We start from the raw sequence: 19,042 nt of genomic DNA on the forward strand, positions 1-19,042 counted from the left end.
ATCGGAGAGGTTTTATGGAGGAAATGGCAGAGGTTTATGCAGAAGAGGTCAAACACGTCCAAATATTTGGACTGGCCTTGGGCCAATTTCCGGGTCGCCGGCCCAACACAATGAATGTCTTTGGGCCCCACACTATAACCGTCCTCTATGGGGTTGGAATTCTTTTCATTGGTAGTGTTGGTCATAGACTATAATATCCCTACCTCTCTGTAGGTGTGGGACTCGTTAAGATGAACTGTTGGGGATTATCCTGTAAATTCAGTAGTTGGTTAGGAAAGCCGTTAGTTTAGGTTCGGTGACTTAGGCTGGTTATGATTTGGCAGGTTGTTCCCGTAGACACGCCAAGTGGCATAGAGATACTTAGCTAGTCGTTGCTTTGACTTTTAAAAATAAGGTAATAAGTTACAGAATTTACCTTCCTTCCTCTTTGTTTTTCACAACAGAAATTGGTTTTTACTTGCCAAATGAAAGAGAAATGCTTTTATGGCTTCCAATAGAACATTATTGCAGGGCAAAGCTAAATCTAATTTGAAACTTTTGTATAAATAGGGTATGCTGACCAATATTTATGTATTAGTCAAAAATAGAAATCTCTATGATAAGACACAAAACCGTTTTGATTGAGTTAATCTTATGAATTTATTACATCATTAGAGGTGAAAAATCAGAGGAGGAAGAATGAAGAATTTGTTTATCAGTAAATTCCACTTTTATTATTACTTCAAATGTTGTTCTGTATTCTGGTGTGATGTAAATCAATTAGCGAAGTTCCACTGGTTTGATATGCTGGATTTACTTTGATAATCCTCTTTCATAATATACATCATTCCATATGTCATATTTTTATTTTCAATTATAGCTTTCAGCTTATTTACATGTCCCTAGATAAAAATTGCCAAGTATTCAGGTCTGCATTCCCCTTGCGGTTTACACAATGCAGATTTTATTTTATTTTATTTGTTTGGCTCAAGTACAGAGTTGATTGATAGACAATATATGTGTATATATAGTTCAATATACGCTAGTCTATTATACTGTGGATGACGTTTCTTTGTATTCTTATGAGATTATGGATTATGGTTGACTTTGCAACATTAGATTTCTTTAATTCATATTCCAATGTATGGATTGCTTGTGGTCTAGTGGTCTACTGTATTTATCATTGAATTACTGACAGAGTTTGTTTGACTAAGTGAAATATTTTGGTATAGAGGAGAGAAGGTTGAAGTTGTTGCTTTGGTTATGTGTAATTTCCTAGAACTAGAACTATAGGCCATCAATCTTCTGTTTTATTGTTCTTCTTCCTGGATTGTTTTCTATTGCATGTATACGCGTTTAAGCTCGCAGCCACCATGCGTGAAAGTTTAAACAAATTAGCCCACTTCAGCAATCTTTGTTCCCGATATAGGTTTTTCTGCTAATTGATTGTGAATCCTCCCTCTCTTCCTAGTGGTTGTGTTTGTCTAATCTGATATGGGGATTCTAAAAATCTTGCTGGTCATCCTTGTTACTGGGTTTTGCTTCCAAACTCCAGTTTTGAGCTTTCAGAACCTGACATGCAATCCAAATGACTTTCAAGCATTGCAGGATTTCATGACAGGTTTATCAACAAAAGTAGGTGGGTGGGGAAATGATTTCTCTTCCAATTGCTGTAAATGGCCAGGTATCACTTGCAACTCTTCATCTTCTCTTGGATTGAATGATTCTATTGATACCTATAGAGTGGTTAAGTTGGAGCTTCCGAGTAAAAGACTAGTGGGAAAACTATCTGAGTCTATAGGCAATTTGCAACAGCTAAGGACACTTAACCTCTCCCACAATTTTTTCAAAGCCTCACTTCCAGTTTCATTGTTCCATTTGCCAAATTTACAACTGTTAGACCTGAGCTTTAATGACATTTCTGGTCCCATTCCAGTTGTTATTGATTTACCTTCAATCCAGTCCATTGACATGTCAGGAAACATCTTGAACGGTACTCTTCCAGCAAGTATCTGCGTCAATTCTCATCACCTTCGTGTGCTGAACCTAGGTGTGAACTACTTGTCTGGTAGCCTCCCACCAGGTCTTGGCAGTTGTAGTTCCTTGGAAGACCTCCGTCTCAATATGAATGATCTCAGAGGTGGAATATCTGAAGGTTTAGTTCGGCTGCGAAAGCTAACCCAGTTGAGAATTCAAGGTAACCAGTTTTCCGGGCCACTGAGCAAAGAAGTTGGTAACCTCATCAACCTTGTTTGTTTGGATATCTCGACTAATTCGTTTTCAGGAACTATCCCAGATGTTTTCCACAGCCTTGGAAGGTTACAGTTTTTTATTGCTGATGCAAATAATTTTAGTGGTCAAATACCACCTTCTCTGTCAAATTCCCCAACTATTTCTTTGCTTGGTGTGAGAAACAATTCACTGGAGGGTACCATCCAACTGAATTGTTCAGCAATGACCAGTTTGGTCTCTCTTGATCTAGGTTCCAATCGGTTTGATGGGCCTATTCCATCCAATCTTCCCTCTTGTAGGCATTTGAATAATATAAATCTTGCCCGGAACAATTTGAGTGGCCAAATCCCAGAAAGTTTCAAGAATTTTCATACTCTTTCTTACCTATCACTCTCAAACTCCAGCATTTCTAATCTTTCATCTGCCCTTCAAATATTACAGCAGTGTCAAAACATAACTACTCTGGTTCTCACAATGAACTTCCTTGATGAAGAATTGTCAGCTGATCCAACCCTTCATTTTGAAAATTTGAAGGTTCTCATTCTTGCAAATTGTGGGCTCATGGGTTCAATACCCCAATGGTTGAGTAGTAGTAGCAATCTGCAGTTGTTGGATTTATCTTGGAACCGCTTGGAAGGAACAATCCCAGTCTGGTTTGGTGGTTTTAGGCATCTCTTCTACCTGGACGTATCAAACAATTCTCTCACTGGGGATATTCCTAGAAGCATAACTGGACTACGGAGCCTCATTGATTGGAATTATTCCTCAGTTCAAGATCCTTCCCCCGATTTTCCTCTTTTCATGAAAAAGAATGCAAGTGCAAGAGGATTGCAGTATAATCAAGTTTGGAGGTTCCCACCTACATTGGAATTTCGCAACAATGAGCTTAGCGGACCAATCTGGCCAGAGTTTGGGAACCTGAAATCACTTCATGTTTTGGATCTTGGATTCAACAGTCTATCGGGACCAATTCCAAATACTCTATCTAAGATGACCAGCTTAGAGACTCTAGATCTGTCTCATAACAAGCTCTCGGGGAGAATACCACCTTCGTTGGTTCAGCTCAGCTTTTTGTCCAAGTTTAGTATTGCAGACAACCAGTTAGAGGGGTCGATCCCTACAGGAGGTCAGTTCATGACCTTTCCGAATTCCAGCTTTCAAGGGAACAATCTCTGTGGCTTCCATGCTCCCTCTTGTAGGTCAGATTCCAAGCCAGAAGAACTGGATAGCGGACCACCCGAAAAATCATCAAGAGTAGAATTAGAAGTTGATGGGGTTTATATAGGAATAGCTGTAGGGTTTGTATTTGGAATCGTCTGTTTTATTGGAACAGATAAATATGTATGGACGTGGAAGTTCTAATATATGTTTCCCCCTCGTTCCCTGTGGAAGGGGTTTGGGCTGGGATTCTTCTTTTCATTAGCTTTGTGTGTGTGTTGTTTGCCGCATTTTATTCCTATGGCTTGAGTACGAAGAGGATTGAATATAGATAGTTCAACATACGATCTGTTAAACTAGTTGGTATAAGATTGTGGATTAGGATGACTGAGAGTGAGAAATTCTTTACAGAATCACAGAAAGTGCATTTAGAACAAGTTTATCCAAAATTCCATATTACAAATCTGTCGATGATGATTCCATATTTAGATACTCAGATTATGCATAGTTCAAGACGTGCATTATGGTTTATTGACAGAAACCGGGCTTTGACTAAGTGAAGCATTTTAGTACAAAGCTGGCTTATGCATGGGAGCTTTCATCTACTACTAAAGTAGCTAATTTCAATGTGGGAGGAATAGACGTACAGCAGTCAAGCTGCCAAGTCATCATGGACCATCTAATTGTGACTTCAAATTTCATACTGCATGTAGTCTCTTCATCCAAGCAAAGCTCGCATTCTTTGTAGGCCTGAAATTGAATCTCATAATCACCTCTTCTTTGAGAGTCCTTACAGAGTTATAGCCGTGGAATCTGGACTAGTCTTATGAGCAAGTGTGGTGAGAGTTGGCTTTGTCCTCCTTGGCCTGATTTTATTATCTGGGCATTAATTTTGTCCAAGTTTATGGGGTTGTAATCAATCAATTAGCTGGGGTACCCTAAATGGATGACTGAAGTGGATGGGGTCATCAAATTCAAAAACCAGACGTGGATTTCAGAGCCAGAAGTGGATGACTGACCACCACCACCGAGACAATCAAGACTAGAAATAGAATCTAAAGGATTTTATGTAGGAAACTAGGAATAGCTGTGGGATTTGTATTTGGATTAGCGTGTTTTATTGTAACAAATAGATACGTACGTATGGACTTGGAATTTTTAGCATTTGTATCTCCCTCCTTCCTTGTGGACCTAACCTGGTTCGACAGAGCTGGCTTCAGAATTACAGTTTACTTTTTCCTATGCTGTATATCTGTAGCTTTCTTCTGTTTTGCTTTTCTGTTGGTTATCGTTTATAGGTTTGGACTGTGGGATTGGTTTTGTTTCTGTGATGTTTGCTCCATTTTGTTCCTTTTTATAGATTGACTGTTGACACTGAAATTCTTTAGATTTGTTTAATTTTTAGTCAAAAATAATTGATAGAGAGCATGTTTGACCTGATAGGGGTGCAACTGCAGATTATGTTCGTCTTTTTTTTTTGTTTTTGTATGGGTGTTCAAGATTTTTTGATAGCCATCTTCGTTGCTGGGCTTTGACAGTAGCAAAAAGGAGCTGATTTTCAGTGTCGAATATACAGAAATCAACTTGGACACAGTTTCAGCGTTGACCATCTAACACTCGAGCCACTATTGACTTCAAGTGTCAAACTGCATGCATGTAGTGTGGTCATCCCAGGGAAGCTTGGTTTCACATATACTAATACTGCAACCTAGCAGCCAAGGTTGAAACGAAAAGTATAAGAACTGAAACTGGAAAGTCTAGCGTCTTCATTGACCCATCTATCTATAAATCTGTTGCTTCATTCAAACCAGAAAGCATGTTGGAGGACAAAGACTCCATTCCCTCTATGACCTCCATTCTGTGCCTCTATCTGAAAGGTGTGCCTTTATTTCTTTTCATCTATTGATTCGATATTTTGCTTAGCGTAGAAAAGACCCTTGCTTAATTTTATTAAGTTTTGTCATTTTCTTTTGTTTCTCACCAGCTCAGCATTCACGGTTCTTTACTGCTATTGTACCTTCTTGATTTCTCTTCCAAGCTCAAGAGTTGTGGGTGTGCTTATCTAAAATGAGTGTCCAAGACTTCAGGGTGATTCTCTTTGTTATTGGGTTTTGCTTTCAAGCTCAGGTTTTGATCTCTCAGAACCTGACGTGTCATACAAATGATTTGAATGCATTGGAGGATTTCATGAGTGGTCTGCAAAGTGCCATTGATGGCTGGGGCAATAGTTTCTCTTCTGATTGCTGTAAATGGGCAGGTATCACTTGTAACTCTTCATCTTCTCTTGGACTTAACGATTCGGTTGATACTTATAGAGTGATTGAGTTGGATCTTTCAAGTAAAAGACTAATGGGGAATCTCTCTGAATCTTTGGGCAATTTGGAACAACTTAGAGCCCTCAACCTCTCCCACAATTTCCTCAAATACTCACTTCCCATGAACCTGTTTCGATTGCCAAATTTAGAGCTCTTAGACTTGAGCTCTAATGATTTCTCTGGCCCCATTCCAGTTGATATTAATTTACCATCAATTCAGTCTTTTGACATGTCTCAGAACTTGTTGAGTGGTTCTCTTTCGCATAGCTTCTGTGCTAATCAAACTGCGCTTCGGGTGCTGAACTTGGCAGATAATTACTTGTCTGGTAACCTCCCACCGGGTCTTGGGAATTGTAGCTCCTTGGAGGCCATTCATCTCGGCACAAATAGTCTCTCAGGTGCTATACCTGAAGGTCTATTTGGGCTGCAAAAGCTAACCCAATTGGATATTCAAGAGAACAAATTTTCCGGGGAGCTTAGGGAAGTTGGTAACCTCATTAATCTTGTTAGCTTGGATATCTCAACTAATTGGTTTTCAGGAACTATCCCAGATGTTTTTCACAGCCTTGGAAGGTTACATTCTTTTATTGCTCATTCAAATAACTTTAGTGGTTGGATACCCCCTTCCTTGTCGAGTTCAGCATCTATCTCTTTGCTTAATATGAGAAACAATTCACTGGAGGGTACCATGCATTCATCTAAATTGTTCAGCAATGACTAGTTTGGTCTCCCTTGATCTAGGTTCTAACCGGTTTGATGGGCCTATTCCATCCAATCTTCCTTCTTGTAGGCATTTGAGTAATATAAATCTTGCCCGGAACACCTTGAGTGGTCAAATACCAGAAAGCTTCAAGAATTTTCAGACTCTCTCTTACCTCTCAATTTCAAACTCCAGCTTTTCTAATCTTTCATCTGCCTTTCAAATTTTACAACAGTGTGAGAACCTAACTACTTTGGCTCTCGCCATGAACTTCTATGGTGAAGTATTACCTGCTGATCCAACCCTTCATTTTGCAAGGTTGAAGGTTCTCATAATTGCAAATTGTAGGCTCACAGGTTCAATCCCCTAGTGGTTAAGTAACAGCAGGAGATTGCAGTTGTTGGATTTATCTTGGAACTTCTTGGATGGAACAATTCCAATGTGGTTTGGCCATTTTAATCTTCTCTTCTACCTAGACTTATCGAAGAATTCATTCACTGGGAAAGTCCCTAGAAGCATAACTGGACTGCCGAGGCTCATTACTGGGAACATCACATTTAAGGAACCATCCCCTGACATCGCCCTTTTCATGAAGAGGAGTGTAAGTACAAGGGGATTGCAGTATAATAATGTTTGGAGCTTCCTACCTACATATTGGTATTTAGCAACAATAATCTTAGTGGACCAATCTGGCCAGTGTTTGGGAACCTGAAATTGCTCCATGTTTTGGATCTGGGATTCAACAGTCTATCAGGACCAATCCCGAGTAGTTTATCTTGGATGACCAACTTGGAGACTATGGATTTGTCTCATAACAAGCTTTCAGGGGCAATACCGCCTTCGTTGATTCGTCTCAGCTTTTTGTCCAAATTTAGTGTTGCATACAATCAATTAGAGGGGGAGATCCCTACAGGAGGTCAGTTTATGACCTTCCCAAATTCAAGCTTTGAAGGGAATAGTAATCTTTGTGGCTTCCATGCTCCCTCTTGTCCATCAAATTCGACCCCAGAAGTGGAAAGTGCACCACCGCCACCCAGGAATCAAGAGTAGAATTAGAAGGAGTTTTTATAGGAATAGCTGTGGGATTTGTATTTGGAGTAGCTTGCTTTATTGTAACAGATAGATATGTATGGACTTGGCATTTCTAATTTGTGTCCCCCCTCCTTCCTTGCGTAAGGGGTTAGGGCTAGGTTGAAATTTATTGTTGTTTTTTTCTCTCTGTAATTAAAGGCTTTTTTGCTTTTCTGGTAGCTGCCGTCCTTCCTTGCGTAACGGGTTAGGGCTATCGTGAAATGTATTGTCGTTTTTTCTCTCTCTGTAATTTAAGTCTTTTTTGCTTTTCTGGCAGCTGGGCTGCCCGCTGTTAATTAATGGACTATTGGACATATGCTGGGGGGAGGATTCAGTGCACCGACGTGCACTTGCACTGACATAAATGGATTGTTGTTTAAGTATATTGGTATTGAGAGAGATTGATGAGAGAAGTGTATTTCATTATAGAGAATAGGAGCCCTATATATAGGGATTACAAGTGCATAATCTAAGAGTACAAGGATTCCTTATCTAACTTGGAGTAGGAAACCTCTCCTATTACAACTATAGAACTTATCCTAGTTTGACTAGGCACACTAAGTGTCAATATCCTTCAACACTCCCCCTTGTGCCGCTCAAACTTGGTGGTGACGCTTCATCCGTTGCCTCGTTAAAAACCTTGCTCAAGTGAAAAACCCTGTGGGATAAAAATGAACTCGAGGAGGAGAAAAGAGTGCAACACGTCCTTGATCCTTTGAGACTGAGTAACTCCCCCTGATGTCGAAATCTCCCCCTGATTGCTACAATCATGGGAGTTCGGATAACCTTCTTAATCCGATACTCTTCACATGTTTCTCGAAGGTGGATTTAGGTAACGACTTAGTGAATAAGTCCGCTATATTATCCTCTGATCGGATTTGATTCACTTCAATCTTTAGAAGTGATTGTTGTTGCTGATTATAAAAGAACTTAGGCGATATATGCTTGGTGTTGTCGCCCTTGATGAAACCTAACTTCATTTGTTCAATACAAGCTGCATTATCCTCATAAATGCATGTAGGTTCATCTGTGGTAGACTTCAAACCACAACTTCCTTGAATGTGTCGAATTACAGACCTTAGCCATACACATTCACGTACAGCTTCATGTAGAGCAATAATCTCTGCATGATTTGAGGAAGTAGCAACAAGGGTCTGTTTCGTAGACCTCCAAGATATCGCAGTGCTTCCCATGGTAAAGACATAACCTGTTTGGGAGCGACCTTTGTGAGGGTCAGAGAGGTACCCTGCATCAGCAAAACCCATCAAGACATCATTGTCGTTTTGATGGAGGGAGATAGGAGGACGCCGGCCACCATGAGCGGCGGCGGCGCCGGCGGCGGTAACATGGCCGGGGGCGTTTTGCCTTTTGGGGTCCGATCCCAATTTTCCGTCATTCCTTTTCTCTCTGTAGGGATAGAATAGGCCCATATCAATCGTACCTCTTAGGTATCGAAAGATGGTCTTTACACCAATCCAATGGCGGCGTGTTGGCGCAGAGCTGTGTCGAGCTAACAAGTTCACTGCGAATGAGATATCCGGTCTTGTGCATTGAGCTAAGTACAATAATGCGCCTATTGCACTCAAATAGGGCACTTCGGCCTCTAAGGGTTCTTCGTCCTCATCCCTTGGACGAAATGGATCTTTTCCGGGCTCAAGACTACGGCCGATCATGGGAGTACTCGCAGGCTTCGCTTTATCTTCATTAAAGCGCCTTAGGACCTTCTGAGTATATGCAAACTGATGGATCAAAATCCCATCACTACGGTGCTCGAGTTCTAAACCGAGACAAAACCGTGTTTTCCCAAGATCTTTCATCTCAAATTCGGATTTCAAGTAATTAGCAGTTTCCTTTAACTCATCTAGAGTTCCAATTAGGTTCATGTCATCGACATAAACTGCTACGATTGCAAATCCGGAACTTGTTCTTTTAATGAACACGCATGGGCATATTTCATTGTTAATATATCCCTTACCAATCAAGTAGTCACTTAGACGGTTATACCACATCCGTCCAGATTGTTTTAATCCATATAGTGAGCGTTTTAATCTTATTGAAAACGCGCTCCGTGGTTTAGAGCCACTTGATTTGGGTAATTGAAGTCCATCTGGAACCTTCATATATATCTCTGAATCTAGATCCCCATAGAGATATGCTGTAACCACATCCATAAGCTGCATGTCAAGTTTTTCGGAAACTACCAAACTGACAAGGTAGCGGAACGTTATAACGTCCATTACGGGAGAATATGTCTCCTCGTAGTCGATTCCAGGGCGTTGTGAGAAACCTTGCGCCACAAGGCGGGCTTTATATCTTACCACCTCATTTTTCTCATTACGCTTTCTAACAAAAACCCATTTATGGCCAACAGGCTTTACACTTGGGGGTGTCTGCGTTACAGGCCCAAATACCTGTCTCTTTGTTAGTGAATCCAATTCAACCTGGATCGCATCTTTCCATTTAGGCCAATCTGCTCTTCGTTGACATTCTTCAACAGAGCGAGGTTCGATATCATCATATTCTATAATCCCTTTCGCAATATGATATGCAAATGCATCATCAATCGCCATAGAATTTCTATCCATCATCTCATGTACACTAGTGTAATTTATGGAGATCTCCCTATTCTCTGGAGTTGGTTCTAACATTGGAGCGTCCCCCAATGATGTCTCTTGGACATAACCATAATCCGGAATATTCTCATGAGATGGATTATTTATATCGATGATTAATGGATTATTTTGTGCCAAACTCGCTTTCTTTCTTGGGCGAGAATCCATCGAACCTATGGGCCTCCCGCGCTTCCTGGCGGGAGCCGTGGGCCTAGCCATAACGTCACCATCATTTAGAGATGGGACGTTGGCGCCATGCTCATGCATTCTTGAGTTGGCGTCATGTCCTCTACTTTTAGGGACATCAATCCTTGCAGGCATGTTTGCAGCAGGTATGTGTGATCTCGTCACTTTAGCGATATCAGAAAACGCATCAGGCATCGATTCTGCTACGTTCTGAAGATCGAGGATTCTCCGCACTTCAATTTCGGACTGTGCGGTTCGGGGATCAAGATGAGACAGAGTGGGGACAGACCACGACAATTCCTGTCGTTCCTGTTGAACATTGATGTTCTTATCTCCCCCTAACGACGGGAAGACTGTCTCATCGAAGTGACAATCCGCAAATCTAGCGGTAAAGAGATCGCCTGTCAAGGGTTCTATGTAGCGGATAATCGTTGGAGAATCATAACCAACGTAAACGCCTAATCGTCGTTGAGGACCCATTTTGGTGCGCTGTGGAGGCGCAATTGGCACATAAACTGCGCACCCAAATATGCGTAAGTGTGAGACATTGGGCTCATACCCAATCACCATCTGGGACGCAGAAAAGGGTTGAGTGGCAGTAGGCCTCAGACGAATAAGCACAGCTGCATGCAATATTGCATAGCCCCAAGCAGAAATAGGGAGATTGGTGCGCATCACCAATGCTCGAGCAACCATTTGTAGTCGTTTAATGGTGGCTTCTGCGAGACCATTTTGGGTATGAACATGAGGAACAGGATGTTCAACATCAATCCCAATGGACATGCAATAATCATCAAAAGTCTTTGATGTAAACTCTCCAGCATTGTCTAATCTTATAGACCTAATAGGATGATCAGGGTGGTGAGCCCTTAACTTAATTATTTGTGCTAGGAGTTTAGCAAATGCAGCGTTCCTTGTGGACAATAGCATGACATGTGACCAGCGTGTCGATGCATCAACCAATACCATAAAATATCGAAATGGTCCGCATGATGGTTGAATAGGTCCACAAATATCACCTTGGATTCTTTGCAAGAATGGTATATTTTCTTTGGTGTCCTTTGCATAGGATGGTCTCGATCCTAACTTTGCTAAAGAGCAGGCTTTGCAGAACGAATGATGGGCTTTAGAAACAACCAATGAGGACTTTGGTTGAGCCATGAAGTCACAATGGACTTTAGAAGTAGAAATTCGAGTCAGAGGAGCAGAGGGGGCGTCAAAGCCACCCTTGAGCCGCAGGGGGATGGCGGCGCCGGCTAGTAGTGGCCGGACTTGAAAGGGGAAGGCGCCGTGAGGCGCAGGTGCTCCTCCTTGATCCAAATTTCGAGTTTTACTTCCTTTCGTTCTGAAAAAGGGATGTCCGTGTGAAGTCTTTAATATACGGATCATCATGTCACGACCTGGGTGTCCCAAACGGTCGTGCCAAAGCCTATATGTGTCGGAATCCCATAAATCATATCTCATGACATGGTTGGATTCAATGACTTGAATAATGGTTGCATACAACCCACTAGAGCGACACATAAGTTTCTCTAATACTAGTTTATGTCCGTAGTCATTAGAGGTGATGCAAAGGAACTCTTGTCCATTCTCACAATGTGTTTCCACATGAAAACCATTGGCTCTTATATCATCATAAAGTTCGAAAAATATGTCTACGACTTGAGATAAAATAAATCGATACTTTATTAATAATAGCCAATGATTACATCAAAGTTTCGTGACCAAAATCTAATCCAACATAAAAATCAAACCGTAGACAAATCGTAGTCACTCAATCTGTTCGGTAATTTCAATTTAGTTGTGACCAGGTAAGGTAAGGCGAGATTTTGGTGGAGCGTTGCTCACTTTTAAAACCGTTCTCTCAGATCAAACCTTGCCTAGACATCACAAGTACTCTTGAGTACGCCTAGAGGGAAAAAGTTAATACAATAAGTCATTTTATTGATTTAAGGCATAATTGCCATTACATAATTCTTGGAAAAGTAAAGGACTATACTAATCAAAATCTGCAGCATCCTTGTGCAATTCTTTGTCAGATTTGAAGTCCGCTATGGTGAGATTGACGTTGGCATCATCACCATCTTCTTCTATATTTTCGGCAAAATTGACTTCATGCTCTCTGAAGTCTCTAAATGCCTTGTAATGCGCAGCCAATTGTTTGCTTGCTTTGCATTGTTTGAACCAGTGCTCACTAGATCCACATCGATGACACATGTCATTGTGATTTCCTCCCTTTAATTGAGGTGCATTGTTTGCACTTGGGTGGCGTCCCCCATAGGAGTTGGCGCCATTCCCACGGCCCTGGGTGGTTCCTCCATGTCCTGGAGCCCCACGGCCTCCTCTCCCACGTTGCCATGTATTGCCACGTGATCGTCCTTCATTCTGACGAGTACCTTCCTTTGTAGGGCGGTTACATGGACCAGAACGTCCGTTGTGTCCCTTATTCTTAGGGTTCCGCTCCTTGCGCCCTCCTTTGGGTGCATTATTATAATTCGCCTCATGAACGCTCTTAGTTCCGATAGGCCTTGAATTATAATTCTTCACGAGGATATTATCATGCTTTTCAGCTACAGACATAATAGTAATGAGCTGATGAAATCTCGTGATCCGTCTAGTATCGAATTCCGTTCGATATTGCTTTGAGAGCAAAATTGCTGAGACGGGGAAGGTGGAGAGAGTTTTCTCAATTAGTTCTTGCTCTGTGACGGGTTGTCCACAGAACCCCAACATGGTTTTGAGGCGTAGAACTTCTGAATTATATTCAGCTACAGACTTGAAGTCGGCGAATCGTAGATTGCCCCATTGAACTTTCAAGTCAGGGAGGAGGGTATCCTTGATATTACCAAATCGCTCTTCTAGCGCGACCCATAATTCTCTAGCATCCTTGATTGCCATGTACTCCAATCGGAGTGATTTATCCATGTGGCGCCTCATCAAGATGAGGGCGGTGGCATTGTTCGTAGCCGTACGCTCAAATATGAGAGTAGGATTAGGAGCTTGAATTAAGGGTAGGATCCCTTTTGAAGTGAGATGGTGCTCAACATCTGTGGCCCAACTATGATATTCCGAGCCAGTTGAGGTAAGTGCAGGAAAGTCAAGTTTCGACATCCTGAAATAAGAAGAAGGAATATATTAGTTTCGGAGTTAAAACTTCCACGACAACTAAATATTAAGATTTCCGAGCTATGCTACCAAGAAATCGATTTCCAAGAAAATTGGATTAGACCGAAACAATGATGTTTATAAGGTCATAAATCGATGCTTGCGGACGCTCTTAGTCCGAAGTCTTTACGAACACTCTTAGTTCGTTTATAGTGCGAATCCCCACGATTCCGCTTTGAATCGAACCCACGTTCTATGAAAGGTGGGATGAAGAAGAAGGGAGGTTTTTAAGTCCCCGAGAAAAAGAAGAAATATTTAAATTTCAAAATTCAGGAACTTCAAAACTTACTCTTGAATACTTACTTGTATTTGGATCATGCGTGTCGATGCAGGCGTGATGGAGCGAAGCAATCCGAGTAGAGGCGTGCAGCGATGCGAGGTAGTAGGGGTTGCAGAGGTGCTGCAGTGGCAGCGAGTTGCAGTAGAAGAAAAGGGGAGTAGCTAAGGCAGGTGCGCTGCAGGGGCAGCAGTGTGCGCAGGTGTGCGCGGGGCAGCAGGGGCTGCTGAGGCGCGCAGGGCAGCAGCAGCGCTGCAAGCGCACGGGCTCGCAGACGAGCAGCAGAGTTGCAGGGACGCTGCAGGGGCAGCGTGGGGTGGACGCACGGGCGCGGGGCTGCAGGGCAGCGACGCAGGGGCGTGTGGCTGCAGGTGCAGCGCGCAGGGCAGCAGCAGCGAGCGAGGCTAGCGAGGGCTAGGAGCTTGCGGCAGATTTTTGAGGAGAAGAATTTCTTTTCAGGTTTTTTTGGGTTTTAGCTTTTGTGGTTTAGGGCTCGTGCTGATAACGTGTTTAAGTATATTGGTATTGAGAGAGATTGATGAGAGAAGTGTATTTCATTATAGAGAATAGGAGCCCTATATATAGGGATTACAAGTGCATAATCTAAGAGTACAAGGATTCCTTATCTAACTTGGAGTAGGAAACCTCTCCTATTACAACTATAGAACTTATCCTAGTTTGACTAGGCACACTAAGTGTCAATATCCTTCAACAATTGTTAGATTATATTAAATACACTCTTAAGTTATTAATAAAAATATTAATTATAAATATCAAGATTGAGATCATCTTATAAGTGTTGGGTCATTTACACCGTCGGTGCATAGAATAATTTCCACATATGCTGTGGAATTTTTTATTTATTTATTTATTATTTATTTAAAGATGATCAAAGAATTTCACTCCTACCCCATGATGACTCGAACCCAGGACCTAGTCTTTGGTTACGCTAATGTTAGTGGTTGATGACCAATCAATAACTCATCAAGTTCTCTTTCAATTTGCTTTCTATCTTCTATAATTGTCCTATCAACTAGCCTGTTCAAACAAGACGCAGCCCGACTAGATGACAGAGAATTAACCGGTTTGGTTTTAGTGAATGTTTGTTGATAACAAAAACAAAGTTCAACCTTCTCATCAGCTTACGACTAAAGATTAATTATGATAACCACCACAGTAGTCGAGTTGGTAAGAGTCTCCAGGTGTGGAAGTTTGAATTCTGCCGACTCTGATTGGAATTTAAATCCCAATCTATTATTGATGGCCAGGCTGGAGGAAGCGTTTTGATATAACTCCCCGCACACGGATTAGTCTAGAGAAAGCTCTTCTTGAGGATACCGTGTGATCTCGATAAAAAAAAAAAAATAATAATAAAAATAAAAAAAATTAATTATGATATTCAAGTAATTTACTAACTAAAAGCAATAAATCAATATTCCTGAGAAAGGTTTAGGACATAAATAATTAACCACAGCCAATTCTTACATTTTTTGTTTGTCCATAGAACTCAGATACATAAATCCTAACTGTCTAACCTCTGCAGATGCATTGTTTTCCCTTGCAATCTCACCGTTCTTTTGAGCGACAGTCCTTGAAAATTCAGCCAAGGATCCAAAAACTGAAGTAAACCTCGTCTGAACTAGATTCGCTGCAATCTTTTCGGTCTCATTCCGGCTAGCTTCATATACCACTTCCTCTTCTTTTATCCTTTGCCTCAACTTATAAGACTTGTCCTTGGTCTTACTGGACTGTTCAATTTTCTGCACATCAATTTTCCAATGCTCCCGTTTGACTTGATCAACCTGGCTCGAGCATTCACTACTAGCAAAAGGAGCAACCCACACTGATTTTATACACACTGACTCTCACACTGATAAAAAATCAGTGTGTTATAACTTGTAGATACAGATATCTGTGAGAAATGAATGTCTGGGTCCCACAAAAGAAAATGCTCACATATTTACCAACTGAAATCAGTGTGTCTAGATTTTCTCACAGATGTCTGTATATACCAAGTAATTATTATATACTGATATCTGTGTAAAGCATTTATACACAGATATCTGTGTGTACCAAGTAATTTTTAAATACTGATATCTGTGTAAAACATTTATACACAGATATCTGTGTGTACCAAGTAATTTTTAAATACTGATATCTGTGTAAAACATTTATACACAGATATCTGTGTGTAACAAGTAATTTTTAAATACTGATATCTGTGTAAAACATTTATACACAGATATCTGTAAAGAATAGAAAAAATTATAATTTGCAAGATGAGTTTAATTCATAGAGACATCTGTTACAACCACTTTCACACTGTCATCTGTGTGAATGTAAAATAGTCATTCATATCTGTATGAAGTTTTACACAGTTATCGGTAGCCATTGCTACTTTTTCACAAATATCCGTGTGAATATTTGATTTGACATATCACTGCTAGCAAAAGCTTCACTCGGCTTTTTCCTATATGTTGATTAATATACCGAGTTCTGACCATCATATTAGTCTTTGGCAAAGAGAAGCAGAAAAACTCCAAGTCTCAGCCCTGGCCACCGCACGCGACTCCCATAGGCCGCCACGCCACTGTTCCTATTTTTTTCCACGTTTCCGGCCACCTCCCATCGCCCCGCCACCATCGCAACACTCAGCAAACCGCGACGCAGCCTCCTTGACATCCGGCGGCAACCCACGCGACCTGAGGAGAGAGTGGATCTGGGCTTTTCTCTCTCTCCTCCACCATCTACTTCCGCTCTCCACCGCGACTCACCTCCACTACCACTGTGCTCACAGGTCTCCGTCGAGTCCATCTCTGCCTCCGCGAGGTCCGATGATGTCGGGACCGAGGTCACGCGCCGGCACACGGCACCTAGAAATCCTCTCTGGACACCCACGGTTTTCTCTCTCCTCCTGCGTCTTCTTGGACGAAAGGCAGCAGCCGGTTCGGATTGCCGCCACCTTCCCTCTTCTCTGCGCCGGCCAGCTCTTCCTCCGGATTCGTCTACTAGTTTCTAACCTATTCTCAGATCTGTTCTTGTTTCAAGTATGGATTTTGAGTGACGACTTAGATCTTGTTGATCGGTTGCAGGTATTTTACCCAAGAAATAGTAAATCGGTTCCAGGTGTATTCTCTCCTCCTCTCTATGCCTTTACCCATACTGTATGATCAATTTGTTATTGGGCATCTTAAATCTTTTCGGTGTTCTTAGTTCCCGTTTCTTGCAGCGGATTGTATTATGATTTGGTGATCTTAGTTATGAAGTAGGTACTCTAAGATTTGGGTTTTGCATGTAGCATTCAAAGTATGCAATCAAAGGCGGAGGAGAGAGAAAGAGCTAATACAATTTGGAAGCACAGGTAAATGTTCTCAATCCATAGATTTAGATAAATTTGGTTTTTGGATATAGACAAAAACTTCAATGTTACTGCCATAGAAATTGGATTTCTTTCCTTTGTTGCAATTGATATATATGATGCCATGATCATGGGTTGTTTCTTAAGCACAGGTAGCTTCTCTGGGCACCAAGCTTCTTTCTTTCAGCACCATCCCTGGCTCTGCATTTTTTTTCCCTATATTTTTAAGCAGTGCAGCTGCACTTATTTGCATTTGGTTTATCCTAATATTGGTTTTGCATTCCAATGACTGTTATTTGGAAAAACTTGGAGCAATGTGAATTGTAATTTGTAATTATATATTGTATGAAAAATTATATTTTGGAATTACAAAGAACCTTTGATTGAATTTAATGTTTCAGATTGATGGGTTTGATTTAGGTTTGCTCGGGTAATTTGCTGTAAATTTGTATGATTACAGTATATTTTTTTTTTTACTATAACATAAGGCTTTACACAGATTTTAATTATCTGTGTGATTAATGTAATGTTCACACTGATGTTTTGAAGACAAATTTTATATAAGAATTTAATTTCTCAATTCATCTCATGTGAGATAAGCGTGGGTCCCACAAAAAATTCCACACTGATTTTTCTGTCTGTGGGGAGAGACCAAAGACCACACGATCAAATTGAACAGACACAACATCTGTGAGTGTAGGGTAGCTATTGGGCTTCCCACACTGATATCAGTAACTGATAGAGGTTATACCTACTGATTGCAATCAGTGGGTATAGACAATTTTGCTAGTAGTGATTCATGTACGTTCCTTCTTTTGTAACTCCACCAGTCCACCAGTTCTCCAACTTTTGTGCCCAAGTCATCCATGGCTTTAGTCACAGTCATATCATCAAACAGCTAGCTTATATATCCAAACAACTTTACCACTTTCCAGCAGTACGTGATAGGACGTTGTTGTTGTTTTTGTCACAAGACGCCGGGACTGAATGCCTCATGAAGAGCCTTAATGTAGGCTTTATGTGTATAAACATAATTAGTAAAGACGGCTTGCCATTTTTCGAGTTGTGCTTTAAGCTTCTCAGCAGCATGCAGGTGCGAGGCATCGCAAGACATTCTATGAGACAGAGTACTATAGAGAGATTAATTTCACTCTTATTTCAGGCATGATCATGGCTTGAGTTGCATAGCATTCCGAAATTTTCACCCAATTTAATTTGTGTCAGACCACGTAGGAGCTTAACGTACAAGTTGAGGCCGTAGCTCTTGATCTCTCAGCTGTTAAATTTGGTTTAACGCCGATACAGCGCTTTGATTGGCAACGTTTACTTCAAGGACTCCACCTATTTTTTCCTCCTCGAGTACTTTCTCCACGAGGTAATAGAGTTGTTTCTCCCAAGCACCTAAGTACTTCAGTGTTGAAGAATGCTTCCCGTCTTTCTGATCACTTGGTAAATAACGACCTTTGGAGGAGCGACTCCACGCTAAAGAAAGAATTTTGAAGGAGAAACCCCTAGACAATGACCTTACTAGCATGTTTGATGAGTTTCCTTTAGTAGTTTGCGCTTAAACTGTATCGATCTCTAGCAGTTTGCAAACAATAGTCAGGGTCGACAGTCTTTTGGAATTGACCTTTAAAATCTTTTAACACTGGCGGCAATCCCCTGATCTCAACATTAGCCTCAATACTAGAAGCATGTGTGTTGCTGCCCGCATTATATATCTTTCGGGTGATCGGGTCAGCTGCACCTTTTGTTTTGTTTTTTTTTTTTTTTTTTTGCATTCTTTCGATCCTCTTCCCCATCGTGTCTTGTTTTTGCTCTGCATCACCTGCGGTTTTTTGTCTTTCAGAATCAGAAGAACGTGTGCTCACAAATTCTGTTATAGCAGTTGCTATCGTGGTATATAGATCATTGTATGTCTTGTGCGCATCAGCAAGGGCCTTCTAGCGCTGTAAAGCCAATTCTGACGACTTAATAAATCCATACGTA

General features: G+C 41.2%; 1 protein-coding gene and 1 pseudogene across 1 annotated transcript; both read left to right on the top strand.

Moving 5' to 3' along the window:
* The first annotated feature begins 278 nt into the window (after positions 1-278).
* LOC133708651 (phytosulfokine receptor 1-like) lies at positions 279-4,688 on the top strand. The gene has a single exon (XM_062134123.1). It carries the CDS (start codon positions 1,474-1,476, stop codon positions 3,571-3,573), a length of 2,100 nt encoding a protein of 699 aa, XP_061990107.1. The 5' UTR covers positions 279-1,473; the 3' UTR covers positions 3,574-4,688.
* Positions 4,689-4,847: 159 nt separating this feature from the next.
* On the top strand, positions 4,848-7,625 carry LOC133708654 (phytosulfokine receptor 1-like; annotated as a pseudogene).
* The last annotated feature ends 11,417 nt before the right edge of the window (positions 7,626-19,042 follow it).

This window comes from Rosa rugosa, chromosome 5 (genome assembly GCF_958449725.1).
Source record: "Rosa rugosa chromosome 5, drRosRugo1.1, whole genome shotgun sequence".
NCBI lineage: Eukaryota > Viridiplantae > Streptophyta > Magnoliopsida > Rosales > Rosaceae > Rosa > Rosa rugosa.

Bases quoted from the DNA above. Each gene is read 5' to 3' on its own strand.
- LOC133708651 (XM_062134123.1), top strand. From the start codon at position 1,474: ATGGGGATTCTAAAAATCTTGCTGGTCATCCTTGTTACTGGGTTTTGC.